Consider the following 17,214-nt stretch of genomic DNA (forward strand, 5'->3'; position numbering starts at 1 on the left):
AAGGTTACTAATGTCTTGCTGCTGATGGTAGACTCTATATCTCTATTTTTTTATTTTTTTTTTTGCTCTGCAAAAATATATAATATATATTAATTTAGTACCAGAGGTACTTAATTACAAATATTGGGATGCCCAACACAGAATTGGTTCCAAAACTGACTAAAATGGAGTCAGGAGAGGAACCGCAGTTGGCTACCCCAACTAGAACAAACTAGATTAGATACAAACTGTTACATGAACCCTGCAGAAATGAAAACAGTTTTCCCTACCCTGACCTTTTTTTCCTGAACCATCTTTAATTACCTCTGAGGTTCTTGACCCTGCCTCAATCCTCACTGTTTTGTCTACCACCCAACCGGCATTTTCCACTAATGTCACTAGCCATACTGCATCTTCACCATTCATTTCTCCAGATTTTTCCAACCCGCAACCAACCACTTCATTCATTAATCCTAATACCCAGTCCCTCACTACCAATACTGACCAACCTCAAACCGATAACCTTCCCTCACCTGACATAGTTCCTGCCTTAGTCAGACCCACAAATACCCATCCCCTGTGCACTCGTGCAAAATCTAGAATTAACCCTACCTTTCTCCTTGTCTATCTTGAACCTAAGTCCACTAAAGCAGCTTTGAATGATCCCTCCTGGCTCTCAGCCATTCAAACTGAATATGCAACTTTAGTCAAGAATGCCACTCGGCCTCTGGTTGATCTCCCTCCCTCTAGACTGCTATTGGATGTAAGTGGGTGTTTAGAGTGAAGGAGAGAATCCTGATGGTTTAGTCAACATGTACAAAGCTAGGCTTGTTGCCAAGGGCTTCCACCGGCAGTTAGGCTTTCATTACAAGAAGACTTTTTCCCCTGTAATAAAGCAAGTAATTGTTAAACTTGTACTCTCTTGCCATTTCTAACAACTGGTCCTTCAGCAGCTTGATGTTAACAATGTCTTCCTCGATGGCATTCTTGAAGAGGAGGTATACATGTCCCAACCCCCAGGATTTTTGTCTTCTAACAAGCATAAGTGTGCTAGTTACACAAAGTTATTTATGGTCTTAAGCAGGCATCTAGTGCCTGGTTTGACAAACTTCAAGCTACTATTCTTAGCTTCAATTTTAATTCCAGCAAGTGTGATCACTCTTTGTTTTTTCAGAAAATGCTTTTGTTGTCTATATATTAGTCTATGTAGATGACATTATCATCACACAAAACTCATTCACTCACTTGTTCAACTCAATTATGTCTTCTCTTTCAAAGATCTTGGTGATTTAGATTATTTTTTGGAAATAGAAGTGCAAAACCAACCAGATTGATCCCTCATTCTGACTCAATCAAAATACATCAGAGATCTCTTGGCCAAGACTAAAATGGATGAGTCTAATCCTATTTCTTCTCCTATGGTTGGAGGCTGCAAGTTAACCATGCTTGGCTCTCCAAATTTCTCTAATTCTACCTTATATAGGTCAATAGTTGGGGCTTTGCAATATGCTACTATTACTAGACTTGAGATTTGTTTCTCTGTTAACAAGGTCTGTCACTCCATGTCCAAGTCTTCTGAGCAGCACTGTTTGGCTATTAAGCGTATTCTGAGGTACCTCAAGGGTACTATCTCTTGGGGATTACATTTTCAGGCAACATCTCTACAACATCCCATTCCTCTTCATGCTTACTGTGGCTCTGACTGGGCCTCTGATCCTGATTACAGGAGGTCCTTTCTTGGACCTAATCTCATTTGTTAGTGGTCCAAGAAACAGTCTGTGGTGGCCAGATCCAGCCATTGAGACAGAACACAGAAGCATGACTCTTATTGTAGCAAAGGTCACTTAGATTCAGTCCTTGTTGTCTGAACTTCAAGTTGCTCACTCTACTCCTCTCATTCTCTGTGATAACACCAGCACTGTCTCACTAGCTCACAATCTTATTTTACACTCTAGAACCAAGCATATGGAACTGGATTTGTTTTTTGTCCGAGAGAAAGTTTTGAACAAGAAGCTTGATGTTGTTCATGTTCCTACTATGGATCAGATTGCAGATGTTCTGACCAAAGCTTTGTCTCCTTCTTCCTTCATTTCTTTTAGGTCCAAACTCAAAGTGGTTGAAAGACCTTCTTCCAACACCTCTTGAGCTTGCGAGGGAGTATAAGTGTATACTTTATTCCTTTTGTTTTTTTACTCTTTTTGTTGTATTCTGGATCATCACTATAGTTAGTAGCGAGTTCTCTTTCTATTGTATGTTAACTGACTCAAGTTTGTTAGAGTTAGTTGACAGTTAGCATAACTGTATAAATTGTCTTGTAACAACTTTTCAATTGGGTTGAATAATACAAGATTTCTCTATCTCAGTTTTCTCCTCTCTTCTTTTCTCTCAACTTCATTAGTGCACAACATATTCTTTTATCCTTGGAATACTATGGATGTACAGTTGGTACACAAAATATTTCACTAATTGTTGTTGAAATATGATGGGTGCATAGTTGATGCACAAAATATTCTTTTCGTCGTTTGAATACAATAGATGTACAGTTGATGCACAAAGTATGCGAAATATGTAGAATATGTAGAAAACTCCATGGAGTAGAATATGTTGTTGAGAATGTTGTTTGAGTCAAATGTGGTGATTATAGTTTAGATTTTATGTTATGATGAATAGAATATGATGAGATTTTGATAAGAGATGTTTAAAATATCAATCATAATGTTTGTTGTTTTATGGAGACTAGTTGGTGTTTAAATTATGTTGTGGCCTATTAATGTTACATTAAAATGTATAAGAAAAATATGATTTTGAGTTGATATTTGTTTAATTTTCTTCTAGTAATGGATCATATGTGTAGTTTTACAAATAAAATTAATATAATAAATATTTTTTGTTAAACTTATTATTTATTATGTAATTATTTATTAAAAGTTTATACATCAAATTTCCGTACTTTTTGGGCAAAATGATAATTCCAAATATAAATCTAGGTTTTATTATTATCACCAACCAGTTGAGATTGATTTGCATAATCACAGTTCATTAAATGTGCTCTCAAAATCTCTTTCAAGTTTCAAGTAGGGAAAAACATACTTCCAAGCAATCAATCACTTCCTGGAGCAACCTATCTTGGCTTACTTATTTTTAGAGATACTCTCACGTTTTAGTTCTAGAGGCTTTTTTATTTTTATTTACATTTAAGCAACACTTGCTTGCAAGCAATTAATTGTGATAGTTGTTTTAAATTTTAAAGATTTTTTTTTTCACTCAAAACGTAGATTGTACAAGTAGTTTATCCTCAAACATAAGATGGCGTAAGCCTAACCCCGATGCCTTCAAAAGATTTGAATTCACATAGACACCATTATGCACATTAGTTTATTAATAAAGATGTAAGGGCTCAAAAATTTGACACCATTATTTTGAGTTACATTTGACCATGAAACTCAAAATTTGACACAATCTAACACCTTTATTCAAACCGATCCAATTTGGATTTTTGAGTTCATTGATTTGGAAAAACACAATGAAACAACGTTACACCAAAGGGGTCAAAGGCTAATTGCTTTTCTTTCTTTTTTTTACTAACCTCGTACCTTTCACAGTGCATTTTTTAATATTCTAAAAATCTGTGAAAAATAAAGAGAATGAAAAAGGAAAGCAAAAAGAACCAAACAGAAAAATGAGGAGGCCCTTTGCAAGCCAGCACTTATTTGTATACAACACGTGTGCAGCTATATGCATATTCTTCAACTAAGAAACGCAAGGTGACTCCTCCCTATTTTGCTTGGCACTGTCTCGTACTTCATTCTTTGTTCATGTTTCCGAAGCACACATACTTGATCTGGAAAAGTAATAGGGACAAACTTCAGCAATGTCACACATTAATGTAAAGTTTATCAAAATGAAATGACAAATTGACCGTGCATGTAAAGTATATCAATGTTGCACAATACTGACACTGAAACCTAAACAGTATTTTTAGCAAAAATTTTAAATTTTAGCATATGAACCTTCATTCTTAGACATTTTTCAAAGATAATTAATAGCATTCAACTTATAATATGTGATATATGTCCTTGTATCTTTCTGCTAGAAAACAAAATTGTCCTCTTTTCCTCACATTTGAACAAAGCAAGGTAAGGAATCTTTCTGATCCTCCACCAATACTACATACGAAATAGCTGAATCATCTTACTGTGAAAACTTTATTTGGTAAACATCTTAGACCCAGTGAAGAATAACATTATTTTGTATGCCAGGTATCAGCCCATACCCATTGACCCAAAACATCTAAAAGTGTTATTAACAATTCAACACAATCCCCTAACTACCCACCACACATAATTCTACACAAATATGCCCTCTTTTCTAGATTCTTCAAACCATAACCAAACTCAGTTTTACAAACTTCAAAGGACAAAAGTTGCACAAGTATAATCAATGGCTATGCTTATGGACTATGAAGCAGTCTTTTATTAAGTAACAGGAAAATTACAGAAATGAATACTTTAGATTTGTCCTTACCTCTAAATATTCATCCATCCCATATTTGGAGCCTTCTCTTCCAAGGCCAGACTGTTTAAAACCACCAAATGGAGCCACCTACATCAACACATGCACGTAGATAAACCCATCAACAAAAATTCCATTGTCACTTGATATCATTTAATAAGGAATGAGATGCACCTCAGTTGAAATTACTCCTTCATTAACACCCACTAGTCCATATTCAAGAGCCTCAGCAACACGCCATGATCGTTGGATACTGTTTGTAAATACATATGAACCCAAACCTTCATATGTACAGGCAGTTCCATGTTCCAAAGTTTCACAACATTAAACCAAGAGTGACCAAATATGACAAAACTATTAACCTAGGCTGTATAGGAGGGGGAGGGAGGGCAAAAACCATTCTTCAAGGCTGTATAAAGAAGAACCAAACGAACTACCTGCGTTAGTGTCATTAGCAATTCTGATAGCTTCCTCTTCAGTTTTGAATCTCAAAAGGGGTGCAACAGGTCCAAATGCTTCCTCTCTGGTTTAAGCCAAATCATTTAGGTGAATTAACAAAAAAAAAAGTCCAGCAAGCGAAAGTTAACAACAAAATTCCATTTGATGATATCAAGGCAAAGTGAAATAAACCATATCAAAATTTCTGCACATATAGAATATAGGAAGCATGCAACAAGGCACTGTAAACTATATAAACTACATTGGTTTGAATCCTCATATCACCAAAGAGAGGTGAAGACTAGCTTTACAGAAGATATAATGACAGTGCAGTGAAAAGATTCAACAGTTCTGCACAGTTGTGTTTCTACCAAACTCAATCGCAGTTTGTATTTTGTAGATATTAGCCTCATCTATAATCTATAAAAATTATAAAGGCAATACGCCCTTTTTGGTTTACACATTTTATTACCAAATTTATCCTTCAGCTGCTTCATTTGTAACTCCCCACTCTCCCATTCAAACTCCTGACATCCTCTCTCTGATGTTTGGTCTCCACTTTTTCAAAACTTGTTTACTCTTTAGCTGTTACTGCAAATTATGCCCATTTTGTTTCAATTCTCAACTCTCACATCAGTTATATTGATAAAAAAAAAACTGTATTAATTACATATACAATAAATTAAATTCCAAAAAATAAAAAATGTGAATAGAGAAGCACATTAGTGCCTATCTTTTTGCTAGTGTATATAAAAGCATATCCATAATCCAATTTCCCTCCAGTTTATTATCTTAAAAGCACAGCAGAAAAGACAGTTCATATATTAATCTGTAGTGACAGAGAAACCATAATTAATCTGCCAAGAATTAGGAAACAATTAAGGAAGTTTTTACCCCATAATCAAGGGTGATTAATTGGGAAGAGATTCTAGGTAACTGGCTGGAGTTTGATTAAGGAATGCAAGCATGACAGTGACAGAATATGCTGTCAATATTTCACAAGCATCTAGCTGGGGGAAATCTTTACATAGTCTCTCTTACTCTCTGTATCTCTGATTATCTTACAAAACCTTTTCTCCAATTTTAAGCATCACCATTATAATATGGACCTGACTACCACCATTCCAATACGTCTATTCTGATAATTCGCATGGGTATCACCTCTTATTAGCAACTTTTTTCCATTTAGTACTATTTAAAAAGAGAAACACAGCACAGAACATTAATGTTAGAGTAGTTAGTTAAGTGCTTTAGAGCTTATTAGGATTCTGTTTGAATTCTGTTAAGCTTGTTGACAGCTGTATCAAACAACTGAGTTTCCAATGCAAGCATCCTACCCTCATATAAATACTGTTCACTTTTGTTAATCAATGTAATAAGTATTCTCTCATTCCAGAATATTAGAACACACACTTTCTCTCTCTCTCTCTCTCTCTATATATATATATATATGTGTATATATATATATATATATATACACTTAGATTTCTAACAATATGGGCAGTTGGGTATATTCAAAAACAACCTTTGAATTTTCAATAACAATCATGTTAATCTTATTTTGAAGTTTAAATTCACTAATATAGTGAATGGGCACCAAATTTAATGTCCAGCATCAATTTCCAACTTAAAACGCAAGATACTATAACATAACCAAGCTGTGAAGTATAGACTGTATAGTTGTTAATATCAGTTAGTATAGAAATTAATTAAAATATCATGTCAAAGTTACTGGTCAAAACTTAAAAGTCTAATGAGAGACGCAAATCAGAAAACAAGAAAACGTCGTAAAAGGTTTACCTTGATATGTGCATATCACTGTTGACATCACTGATGACTGTGGGTTCATAAAAAGTAAGTCCAAGGCTATGTCTTTTACCCCCAAGAATTACTTTTGCTCCCTTCAGATAAAAAGGATTTGAATAGTCAGAACTATTACCATTTGTTACTAGACCTACTTATCCATCTTGCTATATTTGCAAACAGAAAAATAAAGGAAAATGTACATTTGAAAAAAAAAACGTTTCAAATATACGTTACTCTGTTCAAGTATATATATATCACAGCAATAGAAGAATGAAGAAAGGGTCAAGAAACCATTATAAAAGACCTTGATATAAAAGAAATTTCAGAAAATTTGGTTTTTGATCAAGTTAACATAATAGTTTGATCGATGTAGCCAACCCCATCCTGTGAAATAAGGCTTGCTGTTGCTCAAGCATGCAACGCAGTAGAAAAAATACATCAGAAAATTGCACTATTAATAAACATTAGCAAATCCCAAAAGGGATCATAGATGGCAAAATAGTTTGCATAATCAAAATTTTGTTTATTTGACTTCTTTAGATCCTTTATTTAGAATGCAAGAGATTGAATAGGATGTCATAATAAAGATTGACAACAAACCTTCGATGTAGCATCATGAATTAAGGACTCAACCTGTAAGGAAAAACCACAAGGCAAACCAAGAAGTTCCTATTAGTTGGAAGATATCCTGCAACAATGCAAAAAGAAAATGAAATACTAAGAGAAACACAAACCTTTTTTACAGCAGCTTCATTTATTAGAGGACCCTGTTTAGAGATGGATATGAAATGAGTTACACCATGACTCATTTTCTATCAATTTAGGAGAGGACTCTAAAGAGTAATGACACTCAAAAACATATTATAACGGGAATATTGGAAAGGAAATATTTATCAAAAAGTACCTGAAGTCCATATGAATGAATATTACCTTGGAAAAACAGAGATGCAAGATAGGCAATATCCACAGGCAGTTGGTTCAACAGAAACTAATATAAATTATTTTAAATAAAAAAGACCAATAACTACCTGTGACACACCTTCACTAAAACCATCCCCAACTTTCATATTCTGAACAGCATCACGTAAAGCATTTGCAAACTTCTCATATATACCTTCACAAAGAAACTTGGTTAAGTAAAAAAAAACAATGAATATTAAACAAATAATGTATCTAAATGCACATTTTCACATTGGTGTGAACTTCAAACAGCCAAACAATCAATAGGACACAAACACTTCAGAGAAAAATCTCATAAGAATGTCATTGTAATGCCCTTTATTCGTTATCTTGTGTTCTGTTTTCAATTCTGAAATTTTTTATTTTTCAAAACACTACAAATTCCATATAATATAATGAGATCAAAACTAAATAAGAAACTGCTCACAGCAGTAGTCACAACCAATAAGCCTAATGACAAGGTTACAAAAGGCTATGTAAGCATCCTGCAAAGATTCACAATGTCATCTTGATTATATCAGTAATACTGATACAAGAGCACTTTACATGAAACAGCTAGTGTGTGAGTGTGACACATTCCAGAAACTCATACCATTTAGGAGAAGGAGCTATTAGAAAACAACAAAGTATCAAATTCTCCTAAAAGTATTCATAAATTCAGAACCATAAACATGTTATATTTTTTTTTGAAGGGCATAAACATGTTATATTCAAATGAAAAGTTTTTAAGAGATGGCAAATCAGATAAATGCAATGTAATTGTAAAATTGATATTTTACTATCATTTCCATCTAACCTTCTTGCACAATAATTCTATTTGCACAAACACATGTTTGTCCACTGTTACGGAACTTTGCTGCAAGCTGCAATCAAATTAATAAAATATTATGATTAATGATATGATCAAAACAGAGGGGAAGGGAGAATCACAGCACGTCCCTTAACTTTCCATTTTAGCAATTAACCCAAAAATTGGAAGCTTCTATCATTTTATGCAGCTTTGTTAGTTGTTATCATACCACCCCATGCTCGAATTGCCCAACCACAAATCGACCCATTGATTCTAATTGACAAAAGAATTCATGCACAGAAACCATAATCTCCAAAATTGCTGAAATTAAACTGGAAGTTGCTTCCGCCCCAAGTTGATGGAGTTCTGTGCGTTTGGTGTGTGTGTGTGTGTGTGAGTGAGAGAGAAAGAGAGGGAGAGCACATATTAAAATCTCAAACATATAATTAATAAATATTAAATTATCATCAATTAAGATTACTTATCAAGGAGAAAAAATCACAATAGGCTACTGAAAGATAGTTTAATAAAATAACTTCACCAGTCCACCTCAGCAAGCTAGATAAGACCTGAAGCAAAAAATATCCATATACCTAAACTTCGGTAAATAACAGTCAGAAAGAAAAATCTAAGTGAAGGTGATATGTAACATCTAAAAGAATACTAGCATGCATGGAACAAGTAATCCACTGCTAAAATTGCAACTGCTTAGCCCAGCAAGCCCCAGTCATCAAGCTAAGACCAATAATCATATACGTAATTTGGTGACACATGCAATCAAGGTTTCTGTTTCTCCATGAAATATGGAGTAGTTATTTTGATTTCAGAGCTCGATTTTTTACCTAAGTACACAGGCAACTGCCAAGTTGCATTTTCCCTGTGCAATTTAAGTTCCTCATAGCTGAAGAAACCCCATATTTTTTTCTCAATCTAACAAACTATCTGGGGCTCACCCACCACACAAAGAAATGACAATACAGCACTAATTACTTGCATTTCTAATATTCATTTTTGAGGCCACAGGGAGAATACAAGAATTATCCATTACTGTTAAGAGGCATCATCAAAAGGTCTTAGGCACTGCATACATTAAGTTGCAAACAAATCAGACACAGCAAATCCATATAAAGCAATATCTTAAACAAAAACATCATTAAAGCCACCATGCATTCTCGTCCTTTCTAACTTACAGTTCCTTTTACTGCAACATCCAGGTCAGCATCATCAAAAACTATGCAAGGTGCATTGCCACCGAGTTCAAGAGATACCTGGAAGTTCAAAAGGCATATATATAATGGTAAAAAAAATCCTTCTAATCTTGTATTTGAAGAAATTCATGACAATATCTAAGCATACTTTTTTAACTGTTTCAGCTGAACCAGCCATCAATTTCTTCCCAACTGCTGTCGAGCCTGTGAATGTGATCTTCCTTACCTAAATAAGGTTGATAATTTCTTTTTCAGGCGCTCAATTACATTCACAAGGTAATTGCTTCGTAAAATAACATGGTAACAGAACCTGTGGACTTGCAAGTAAAGCGTCCCCAATATCAGGAGCATTTCCCATTACCACGTTCACGACACCCTATGTCATTAAACATCACAACCATTAAAATCATAAAAGAAAGGCCGGAAGGGGGAAAAAAAGAAAAGGAAGCTTCATTTATGGGAAAAGAATGAAAGAAGAAAAAGCAGAGAAAAGGTCAGCAAACATGTAGCAACATAAGAGATGGGTAAACTACAGACTTTGGGTTCATAGTGGGTGTAAGATTTACACAATATTGTGGAATAAACTAATGATGATTAAGACAATATGTATTTCTCTTCACATGTATAATATGTACATTGTACAGTTCCAAAATATTATAGTAAAGCATTAAAGTTTCTAAAAGACACATTCAAAGAAACCAAAATAACTGCATATGTTCAAACATAGTTTTTGACATAAACACGTAGTAGATTACATACCAAAATATCAGAATGAACTTTCTATAAACATCACAACCAAGCTGTTGATGTACAATTGCCATACTACAATGACAATATTTAATAAATTTAATTATTAAATTACAAAACATCACAACCGAAAATGATGGAAACTGTAAGCCAAATATGCAATGAACTTTCATTGCAGTGATAAAAGTATGTTCAAGAAACTACCGGTGGTATTCCAGCTTGAATGGAGAGTTCCACTGCAGCTAAAGCAGTGAGAGGTGTAAGTTCAGAGGGCTTTATGACCACTGTACAGCCACATGCAAGGGCTGGACCAACCTGATATATTAGAAAACAAATAATTCTTAAAATGATTGTTATTCCCTGACTCCTAAAAACACTTAAAGTGAAAATGGGTAAATTTAGGACAGTGAAGATTCAAAACTAAAGATACCTTTCGAGTAATCATAGCAAGGGGAAAGTTCCAAGGTGTAATTGCACCTACAACCCCTACAGGCTGCAAATCCCAAAGAGGTAAATACGAGCCATGTAGATAAATATTAGGATTATGATTTATGAAGAAGAAATTGAATATTAAAATCAGTAAAATCATATTCTAGAACTTCCAATATTGAAGGCAATTGAAACCATCATTTCTAGCAGCATTCACACAGACTAAATCATTGGATATCAAGACAGAAATTTACTTTTCATTTGCTGAGGAAAGTGCCTCCTCAACATTCACAAGAATATAGTTTTCAATTACTCAAGATATAAATATCTAGCTCAATTCATCAGAAACTAATCTCATTTCTTTTAATATGACCTCAGATAAAAAATTCTGCAGTACTTGGACATTGCCATATTTTGGCTTTATTTAGTAGCCATATTTCACATCAATAAAATTCAATTGCAGATGAGTGCCATTTCCTATTTAACCAAGCTGTTTTTTTTTTCTTTTCCGGAAAATAGAGGGATGAAAGAGAGCTAAGCAATTAAATAAACCGGGAAACAAATAAAGATAGCAATTCAATAAACTATAAAGCTCTCAATCCCATTATGTATCAGTTAAGGAGACACTCCCATAAAGAGACCATGACCCAAATACCAAATAGAGGCCATCAAAATGATTATGTCCCATGTCAGATTTAAGCAAAGAAGAATACTTAAAGATATAGGCATTTCACATCAGCCAAATACACCATAGAGTGGCATAAATAGCAGAATCCCATAATCCTATAAGCCTCACCCTTCTTAGTTCTGCCAAAGCCCCTGAAGCTAGAAAAATGAAATATTCCAAGTTGCTGTAGAGCATTTAAAAGGCAAATCAAAAGTAGAAACTAATAATTTAGACTAATTGCAGTAATAAAGAAAGCAAATGCGAAATCATTGTAAATAATAGCAAGTTAGCAACAAACAAAGCAATCCCAAACTTCAATGCCATATAAAATGTGTTGACCTTCCATGAAAAGCTATATTGACCATTGTTGTAACCAATTCAAATCATCAAAAACTAACATCCTTAGACCACCAAAAGAATATAAATTAAAGAATATGATTCAAGATAGCATGCCAATCAAACAAACAATTCTTTTATTTTTGCCTCCTCTGATTCACTACTTTCCCTTATAGTAGTTTGAGTTTGATTTTCCAATGTTATTAAACATCAACAACCACCATACTTGCGAGGCATGATTAGAGTAATTAACATCACAAACATTCACATCACCTTGCAGAAATGCAGGTCATGTACACCCGTTGCAATATACTTTAAGTTGTCAGATGAGAAAGAGTTATAGTTTAAAAAATTATTTGATATGTTAAACGCAAACCTAATTCTTTGATATAATTTTTAATGTCAAAAATACCATACTCCACTTCATTTAGCACATTACATCAGGTACAGACATCCCATCATAAAATTGCTTCACTTTAGGTATAAAGTTATCCCAGAAAACTGCTGAAATAAAAATTTAAGATACCAAGTTTACCTGCTTTAGAACAAATAATCGCCGATCAGAAAAAGGTGCAGGAACTATATCCCCATATATACGTTTTGCCTCCTCAGCTGCAAACTCAATAAAGCCAGCCCCATAGACTATCTGCAAAATAGTCATTTACATATATACTGCACCAATAACGAAACTCAACTGGGGAACATACATAAGAAAGAAAAGAAACAATAACTCTTCACCCATTGTGTACCTCACCCACAGACTCTTTAAGAGGTTTCCCCTGCTCCAAGGTTATAAGCTGTGCAAGTTCTTCTTTATGTACCATTAGCAAATCATACCTTGAAAATTGAAGAGAAAATTAATAGGATGTAACTATTATCAGGAGAAAATTACAATTCAAGCAACTTCCATGATATAACTATAAATTTCTGATCTACCTTTGTTTTCAGCATCATAAATTTCCTCATAAATTAAAAGATCCAATTATATTAAACCTGTCTAATGCATTTAATTATCTTCCTTTCCATCTAAAATTTGCAGTTGCAAGGGTCTAATGTTGTCAACACATGAATGTAATAGGAGTTCCACATAGCACTAGCAACAGTTGCAATTACAAGGAGATGACAGGTTTGCATATCAAATGAACAAAAACCATTTACTGTTTAGTGATATAGTACAAAAACTCTGAATTGAATTGACACAAAGTGGTCCTAATAAATAACAATGCTAGATAAAGCAGTATTTGTGGCTAAATAAATTGAATTACATTAACGTCAACATAACGGTCCCAAAACTTAAAAACAAATGCAAGTTAGAAAAAAAAAAGTCAAGTGTTTCAAAAAAGGTGGGTCAATCACCAGAGAACAACTATACCATTTCCTCAGTAATTTGCTTCGTTCAGCAGCAGTGGTTTTGCTCCAAGCTACACACAGGAAATTTTAGTCATTATAATATTGTGAATAGTCTAACAATACAAATAACAGAATTTTTTAGTTAACTCATTTTTCGCACCAAAAAGGAATCGTGAACTTTAATCCATCAGCAATGGGAAATTGTGAGTGAAAGGGTGTGATTAATACGATAGAACAAATCAACTACATTAATAACCACCACAGACTGAACATTGAAATATATTAATCCCTCACTTTATGCAAGTCATCCTAAAACATAATCATAAAAATATAGAGGGGTTAATATTTCATTTCATCAAATATTACCTAAAACTCTGTCGTCTGTCCATACTCTCTATAAAGTAGCAATTCTTTTAATGCTTAGTGCATTTAATTATTTAACATCTACACCCAGTTTCAATTGGAAGCTACTCCAATTTGGTTTAACAGAAGTTAATATTTTATTTTAAAGAAATAGATGTTACTCTTGACAGGTCTGCAATCCCATTAGCAAACAAAACAAAAAAAAAATGACCAGTCACCTGAGATAATTCATTTCTTACACCAAACTTGTTAGTTGTTATTGTTATTCAACATAACCATCACATCTTATGCAAATTTATCCTAGACGTTATAAAAGAAACTTCAGAACCCAACTTATTTAATAATTATACACTAAAGGGAGTGTTTGGGTGATCAGCTTAATTAGGTGCTTATCCATTGTTGAAAAAAACCACCGAAATTGTGGTCACCCCTAGACAGAGGGGGTGTGTTAAAAGTCCCACATGGTGGGTAACCATGGGCAAAAGGGAACATGTTGAAGTTCCACATCGACTAAAGATAGTGCTGAGATAAACTATATAAGTAGATAGCAATCCTCACCTTATAAGTCACTTTTGTAGGGTTGAGTTAAGCCCATTCCTCGCTTTCTAATATTCATTAAGCTCTTATGACATGAGAGTTTATGTTATAAATTTGACCATAAAACTTATTGGAATAAGTTGAAAAGAGCTTATTTTGATAAACTTCACCAAGAAGCTTATTGAAATAAACTAAAAAGAGCTTATAAGAGTCATAAGCTCTTTATAGGCTCTTCCAAACACCCCCTAAGTATCTTAGGCAAAGGCTTATATTCAGTCATTTATGGAAATATATCTTAATCCTCTCCGCTACTTCTACTTCTACTCTAAAATATAAGACATAGCATTAAACTGGGAAGTTTCATACACCCCCTAGGTTCCATAAAGAGCTCAAATAAGCTCTTCATAGCCTCTTCCAAACACCCCCTAAGTATCTTACACCAAGACATATATATTCAGTCATTTATGGTAATATATCTTAATCCTCTCCAATACTTCTGCTTCCATTCTGAAATATAGGATACAGTATCAAACTCGGAAGCTTCTTACATCCATATGCATCATAGGCTGCAGAAATTGCATCGTTTGTCTCTCTTCCACCCATGCATGCAACATCTACAACAGATTCACCAGTTGCTGGATTATAAACCTGCCACGGCATTTAACATATAAGATACTTACACAACAGCACTGTTAAAACAAAGAAACATCGAGTGATAAAACAGGCTGCATCTTTAGACTATGATCATCAGCAGCATCAATAGACCATGAAGCAGCAAGTGCATGCTGCCCCTCTTCTATTGTACTTTGCTAAAATAAAAACATTGGAAGAAGAAAAAGAGAAAAAAGAACAGCAAGTATACCTTTATGGTTTTACCATCATAAGCATCACTCCATTTCCCTGCAATAAGGCCCTGAGTCCTCAACAATCCAGAACTATTAAGCTGGGAAGCAATACTCTGCGCATCCGTGCTCATCTGCCATTCAAACAAACCCAACTCATGCACAAGTAACAAGAATATCCCAAATCTCGCATTTCTCTAATAATAATAAACATCCATTTTGCAGCCCCTGAAAGGCTTAGGTATCGTTAGTTTGGTCCTCTAATGATAACTACATCAAACTGGTCATTCAAATGTCAACTTTTACATCAAACCATTAACAATACTAATAAGAAATCGCATTCAAGTCGTCCACAGTTTATACAAAGAATCAAAGGTTGTCTATAGTATCACTCAATCATGGATTGTCATATAAGTAAAAATTGTTGACTTTTCCAATAATTACTTTAAAATTCATGTGAAGAGCAATTTACAAGGACGATATAGTTGAAATTATTGAATTTTATAATGATTACTTTAAACTCATGTGAAGGAGGTGATTTCTAACGACAGTGCAAAATTCGTGTTACATCAAACTTAAACTCTTAAACAAATGGGTGAAAAACATGTACAGTTTCACCAAACACCCAAAAAGCTCAAATGGGTCGTGGGGAATCGGCTAAAAGATCGAAACTTTGCACTCAATTTCAAACATTTAGACGCAGTGGGGAAATGGGTATGTCAGAAAATGAAAACGGTGAAAAAGTGAAAAGACAGAAAGGGGCATGCCTTTCGAGTGAGGGGAGGAGAAGAGGGTTGCATCTGCATCTGCAACTGAACGGAGAGAAGATTATAAGGGCGATAGAGAAGTTTCGAGGATCGAAGTGCCATGCGGCAAAGGTTCAGTGCGGCCATTTGCAATGGTGGTCGAAAAATTCCAGTGGTTTTGTTTACTTGTGCTTGATGAAGTGAATCGGCTAAAATAATATTTAGTAATTAGTAATGTTTTAATTGAGTGTTGTAATGTACCTTAATCATATGAAACTATTTGATTCTATTTATAAGATATTAATTAATTTATTAATAATGATTTTTTAATTTTATCTTTTATATTATTCTTAATATTTTATTATTAGGAAAGAGAAATATTAAGTAAGTGTACCAAAGGCATGTATATCAAATGGGTTTCTGACTATTCAAAAGACGAGACACTTAACGAAAAGTATAAGAGCGTGGCATATCATGTTTATTTTGAGAACTCACAAATCAGCTAGTTGAATATACTACCCATTAGCTGAATGGTTAAGGCCCCCCCTTTTTCACTAAATAGAGCAAAATAATGAAGACATCCTAGTCACTATTAGGGAAACAATTAAACATTGGAACCGTGATTAAGACCGAATTACCTAGAAGGAAAATCATCCACAAAACCCATAAGTCCTAGACTCATAAAGGTAGGTATAAAAAAATGTGAGATTCTTGAGGTAATGACAAACAAAGGTTGCGGTGTGTAAGTTAAACTCCTCACGCATCGTTCGCAAATTATTTATAATCGTTAGATTTTTTAATGTAAAATCTATGGTTTAAAATTTTATTTTTTCTTCACTTTCCCAATTTTGTCCCTTAGAGAACCCATTCTATCTATCCCCTTCAAAGACCTAGCCACTTTGATCTCCATTTTTCCTAGCGGCGAACCACCTTGCATCTTTCTACACACCGCCCTCCCACACATCTCTGTTGGCCATCATCTTGTAGATCTAAATAAGCCCTATCACAGATCTCTTTTTCCAATATTGGGCTTCGATTGAAACAAATCTAAGTAGACTCCCTCGTTCCAACGATTGATCTTTGGTGGCTGTAGAGGCACGGGGCAATTAGTAGAAGTTTCACCTTTTTTGTTATGTGATTTGTAATGATTTGTGGTCTCCTTCACGATTCACAATGGGATTTACTGGTTTCACATTGAGTTTTTGTGGTTCGGGAAGGTGATATGGTTTCATTCGCCCTTGGATATGGTAGGAATGAGGCATCAAGACGAGATGAAGGGGGTGGTCGGAAGCAATGCCGCACGATGGTTCGTGTTGACATGCAAGGGAAGGTTTTACAATGGTTCATCATTTTCCTTTGGGAATGGATTTCTTGTTGATTTGTGTTGGATCCTTGTTGTTTGTTATTTTCTTGAAAGCCATTGATGGTCATGGAGAAGCAATGGTTCTATTAGTGGCAAAGTGGTGTTTGTAATGGAGACAGAATGGATGACAAAGGATAGGGA

The 17,214-nt window shown here is 34.4% G+C and overlaps 1 protein-coding gene across 1 annotated transcript; it reads right to left on the bottom strand.

The window, feature by feature from the left end:
- Positions 1–3,428: 3,428 nt before the first annotated feature.
- On the bottom strand, positions 3,429–15,937 carry ALDH5F1 (putative succinate-semialdehyde dehydrogenase, mitochondrial). The gene is made up of 20 exons (XM_003532862.5): positions 15,732–15,937; positions 14,985–15,098; positions 14,671–14,770; positions 13,245–13,293; positions 12,622–12,709; positions 12,408–12,518; positions 10,871–10,933; positions 10,645–10,755; positions 10,004–10,069; positions 9,842–9,919; positions 9,676–9,753; positions 8,492–8,558; positions 7,764–7,849; positions 7,470–7,502; positions 7,336–7,368; positions 6,730–6,830; positions 4,929–5,014; positions 4,666–4,772; positions 4,504–4,581; positions 3,429–3,820 (listed from the first exon to the last, which is right to left on the bottom strand). Exons 1-20 carry the CDS (start codon positions 15,855–15,857, stop codon positions 3,782–3,784), a joined length of 1,614 nt encoding a protein of 537 aa, XP_003532910.1. The 5' UTR covers positions 15,858–15,937; the 3' UTR covers positions 3,429–3,781.
- Between the last annotated feature and the right edge of the window lie 1,277 nt (positions 15,938–17,214).

The sequence above is a fragment of the Glycine max genome, chromosome 8 (genome assembly GCF_000004515.6).
Source record: "Glycine max cultivar Williams 82 chromosome 8, Glycine_max_v4.0, whole genome shotgun sequence".
Lineage (NCBI taxonomy): Eukaryota > Viridiplantae > Streptophyta > Magnoliopsida > Fabales > Fabaceae > Glycine > Glycine max.

What these genes read in the sequence shown, in the direction of transcription:
- ALDH5F1 (XM_003532862.5), bottom strand. Translation starts at nt 15,857, where the DNA reads ATGGCCGCACTGAACCTTTGCCGCATGGCACTTCGATCCTCGAAACTT. An exon ending in TTAAAGAGTCTGTGGGTGAG is followed by an intron (nt 12,519 to 12,621) that starts GTACACAATGGG and finishes ACTATTTTGCAG; the next exon opens with ATAGTCTATGGGGCTGGCTT. An exon ending in GATTATTTGTTCTAAAGCAG is followed by an intron (nt 10,934 to 12,407) that starts GTAAACTTGGTA and finishes TGGGATTTGCAG; the next exon opens with CCTGTAGGGGTTGTAGGTGC.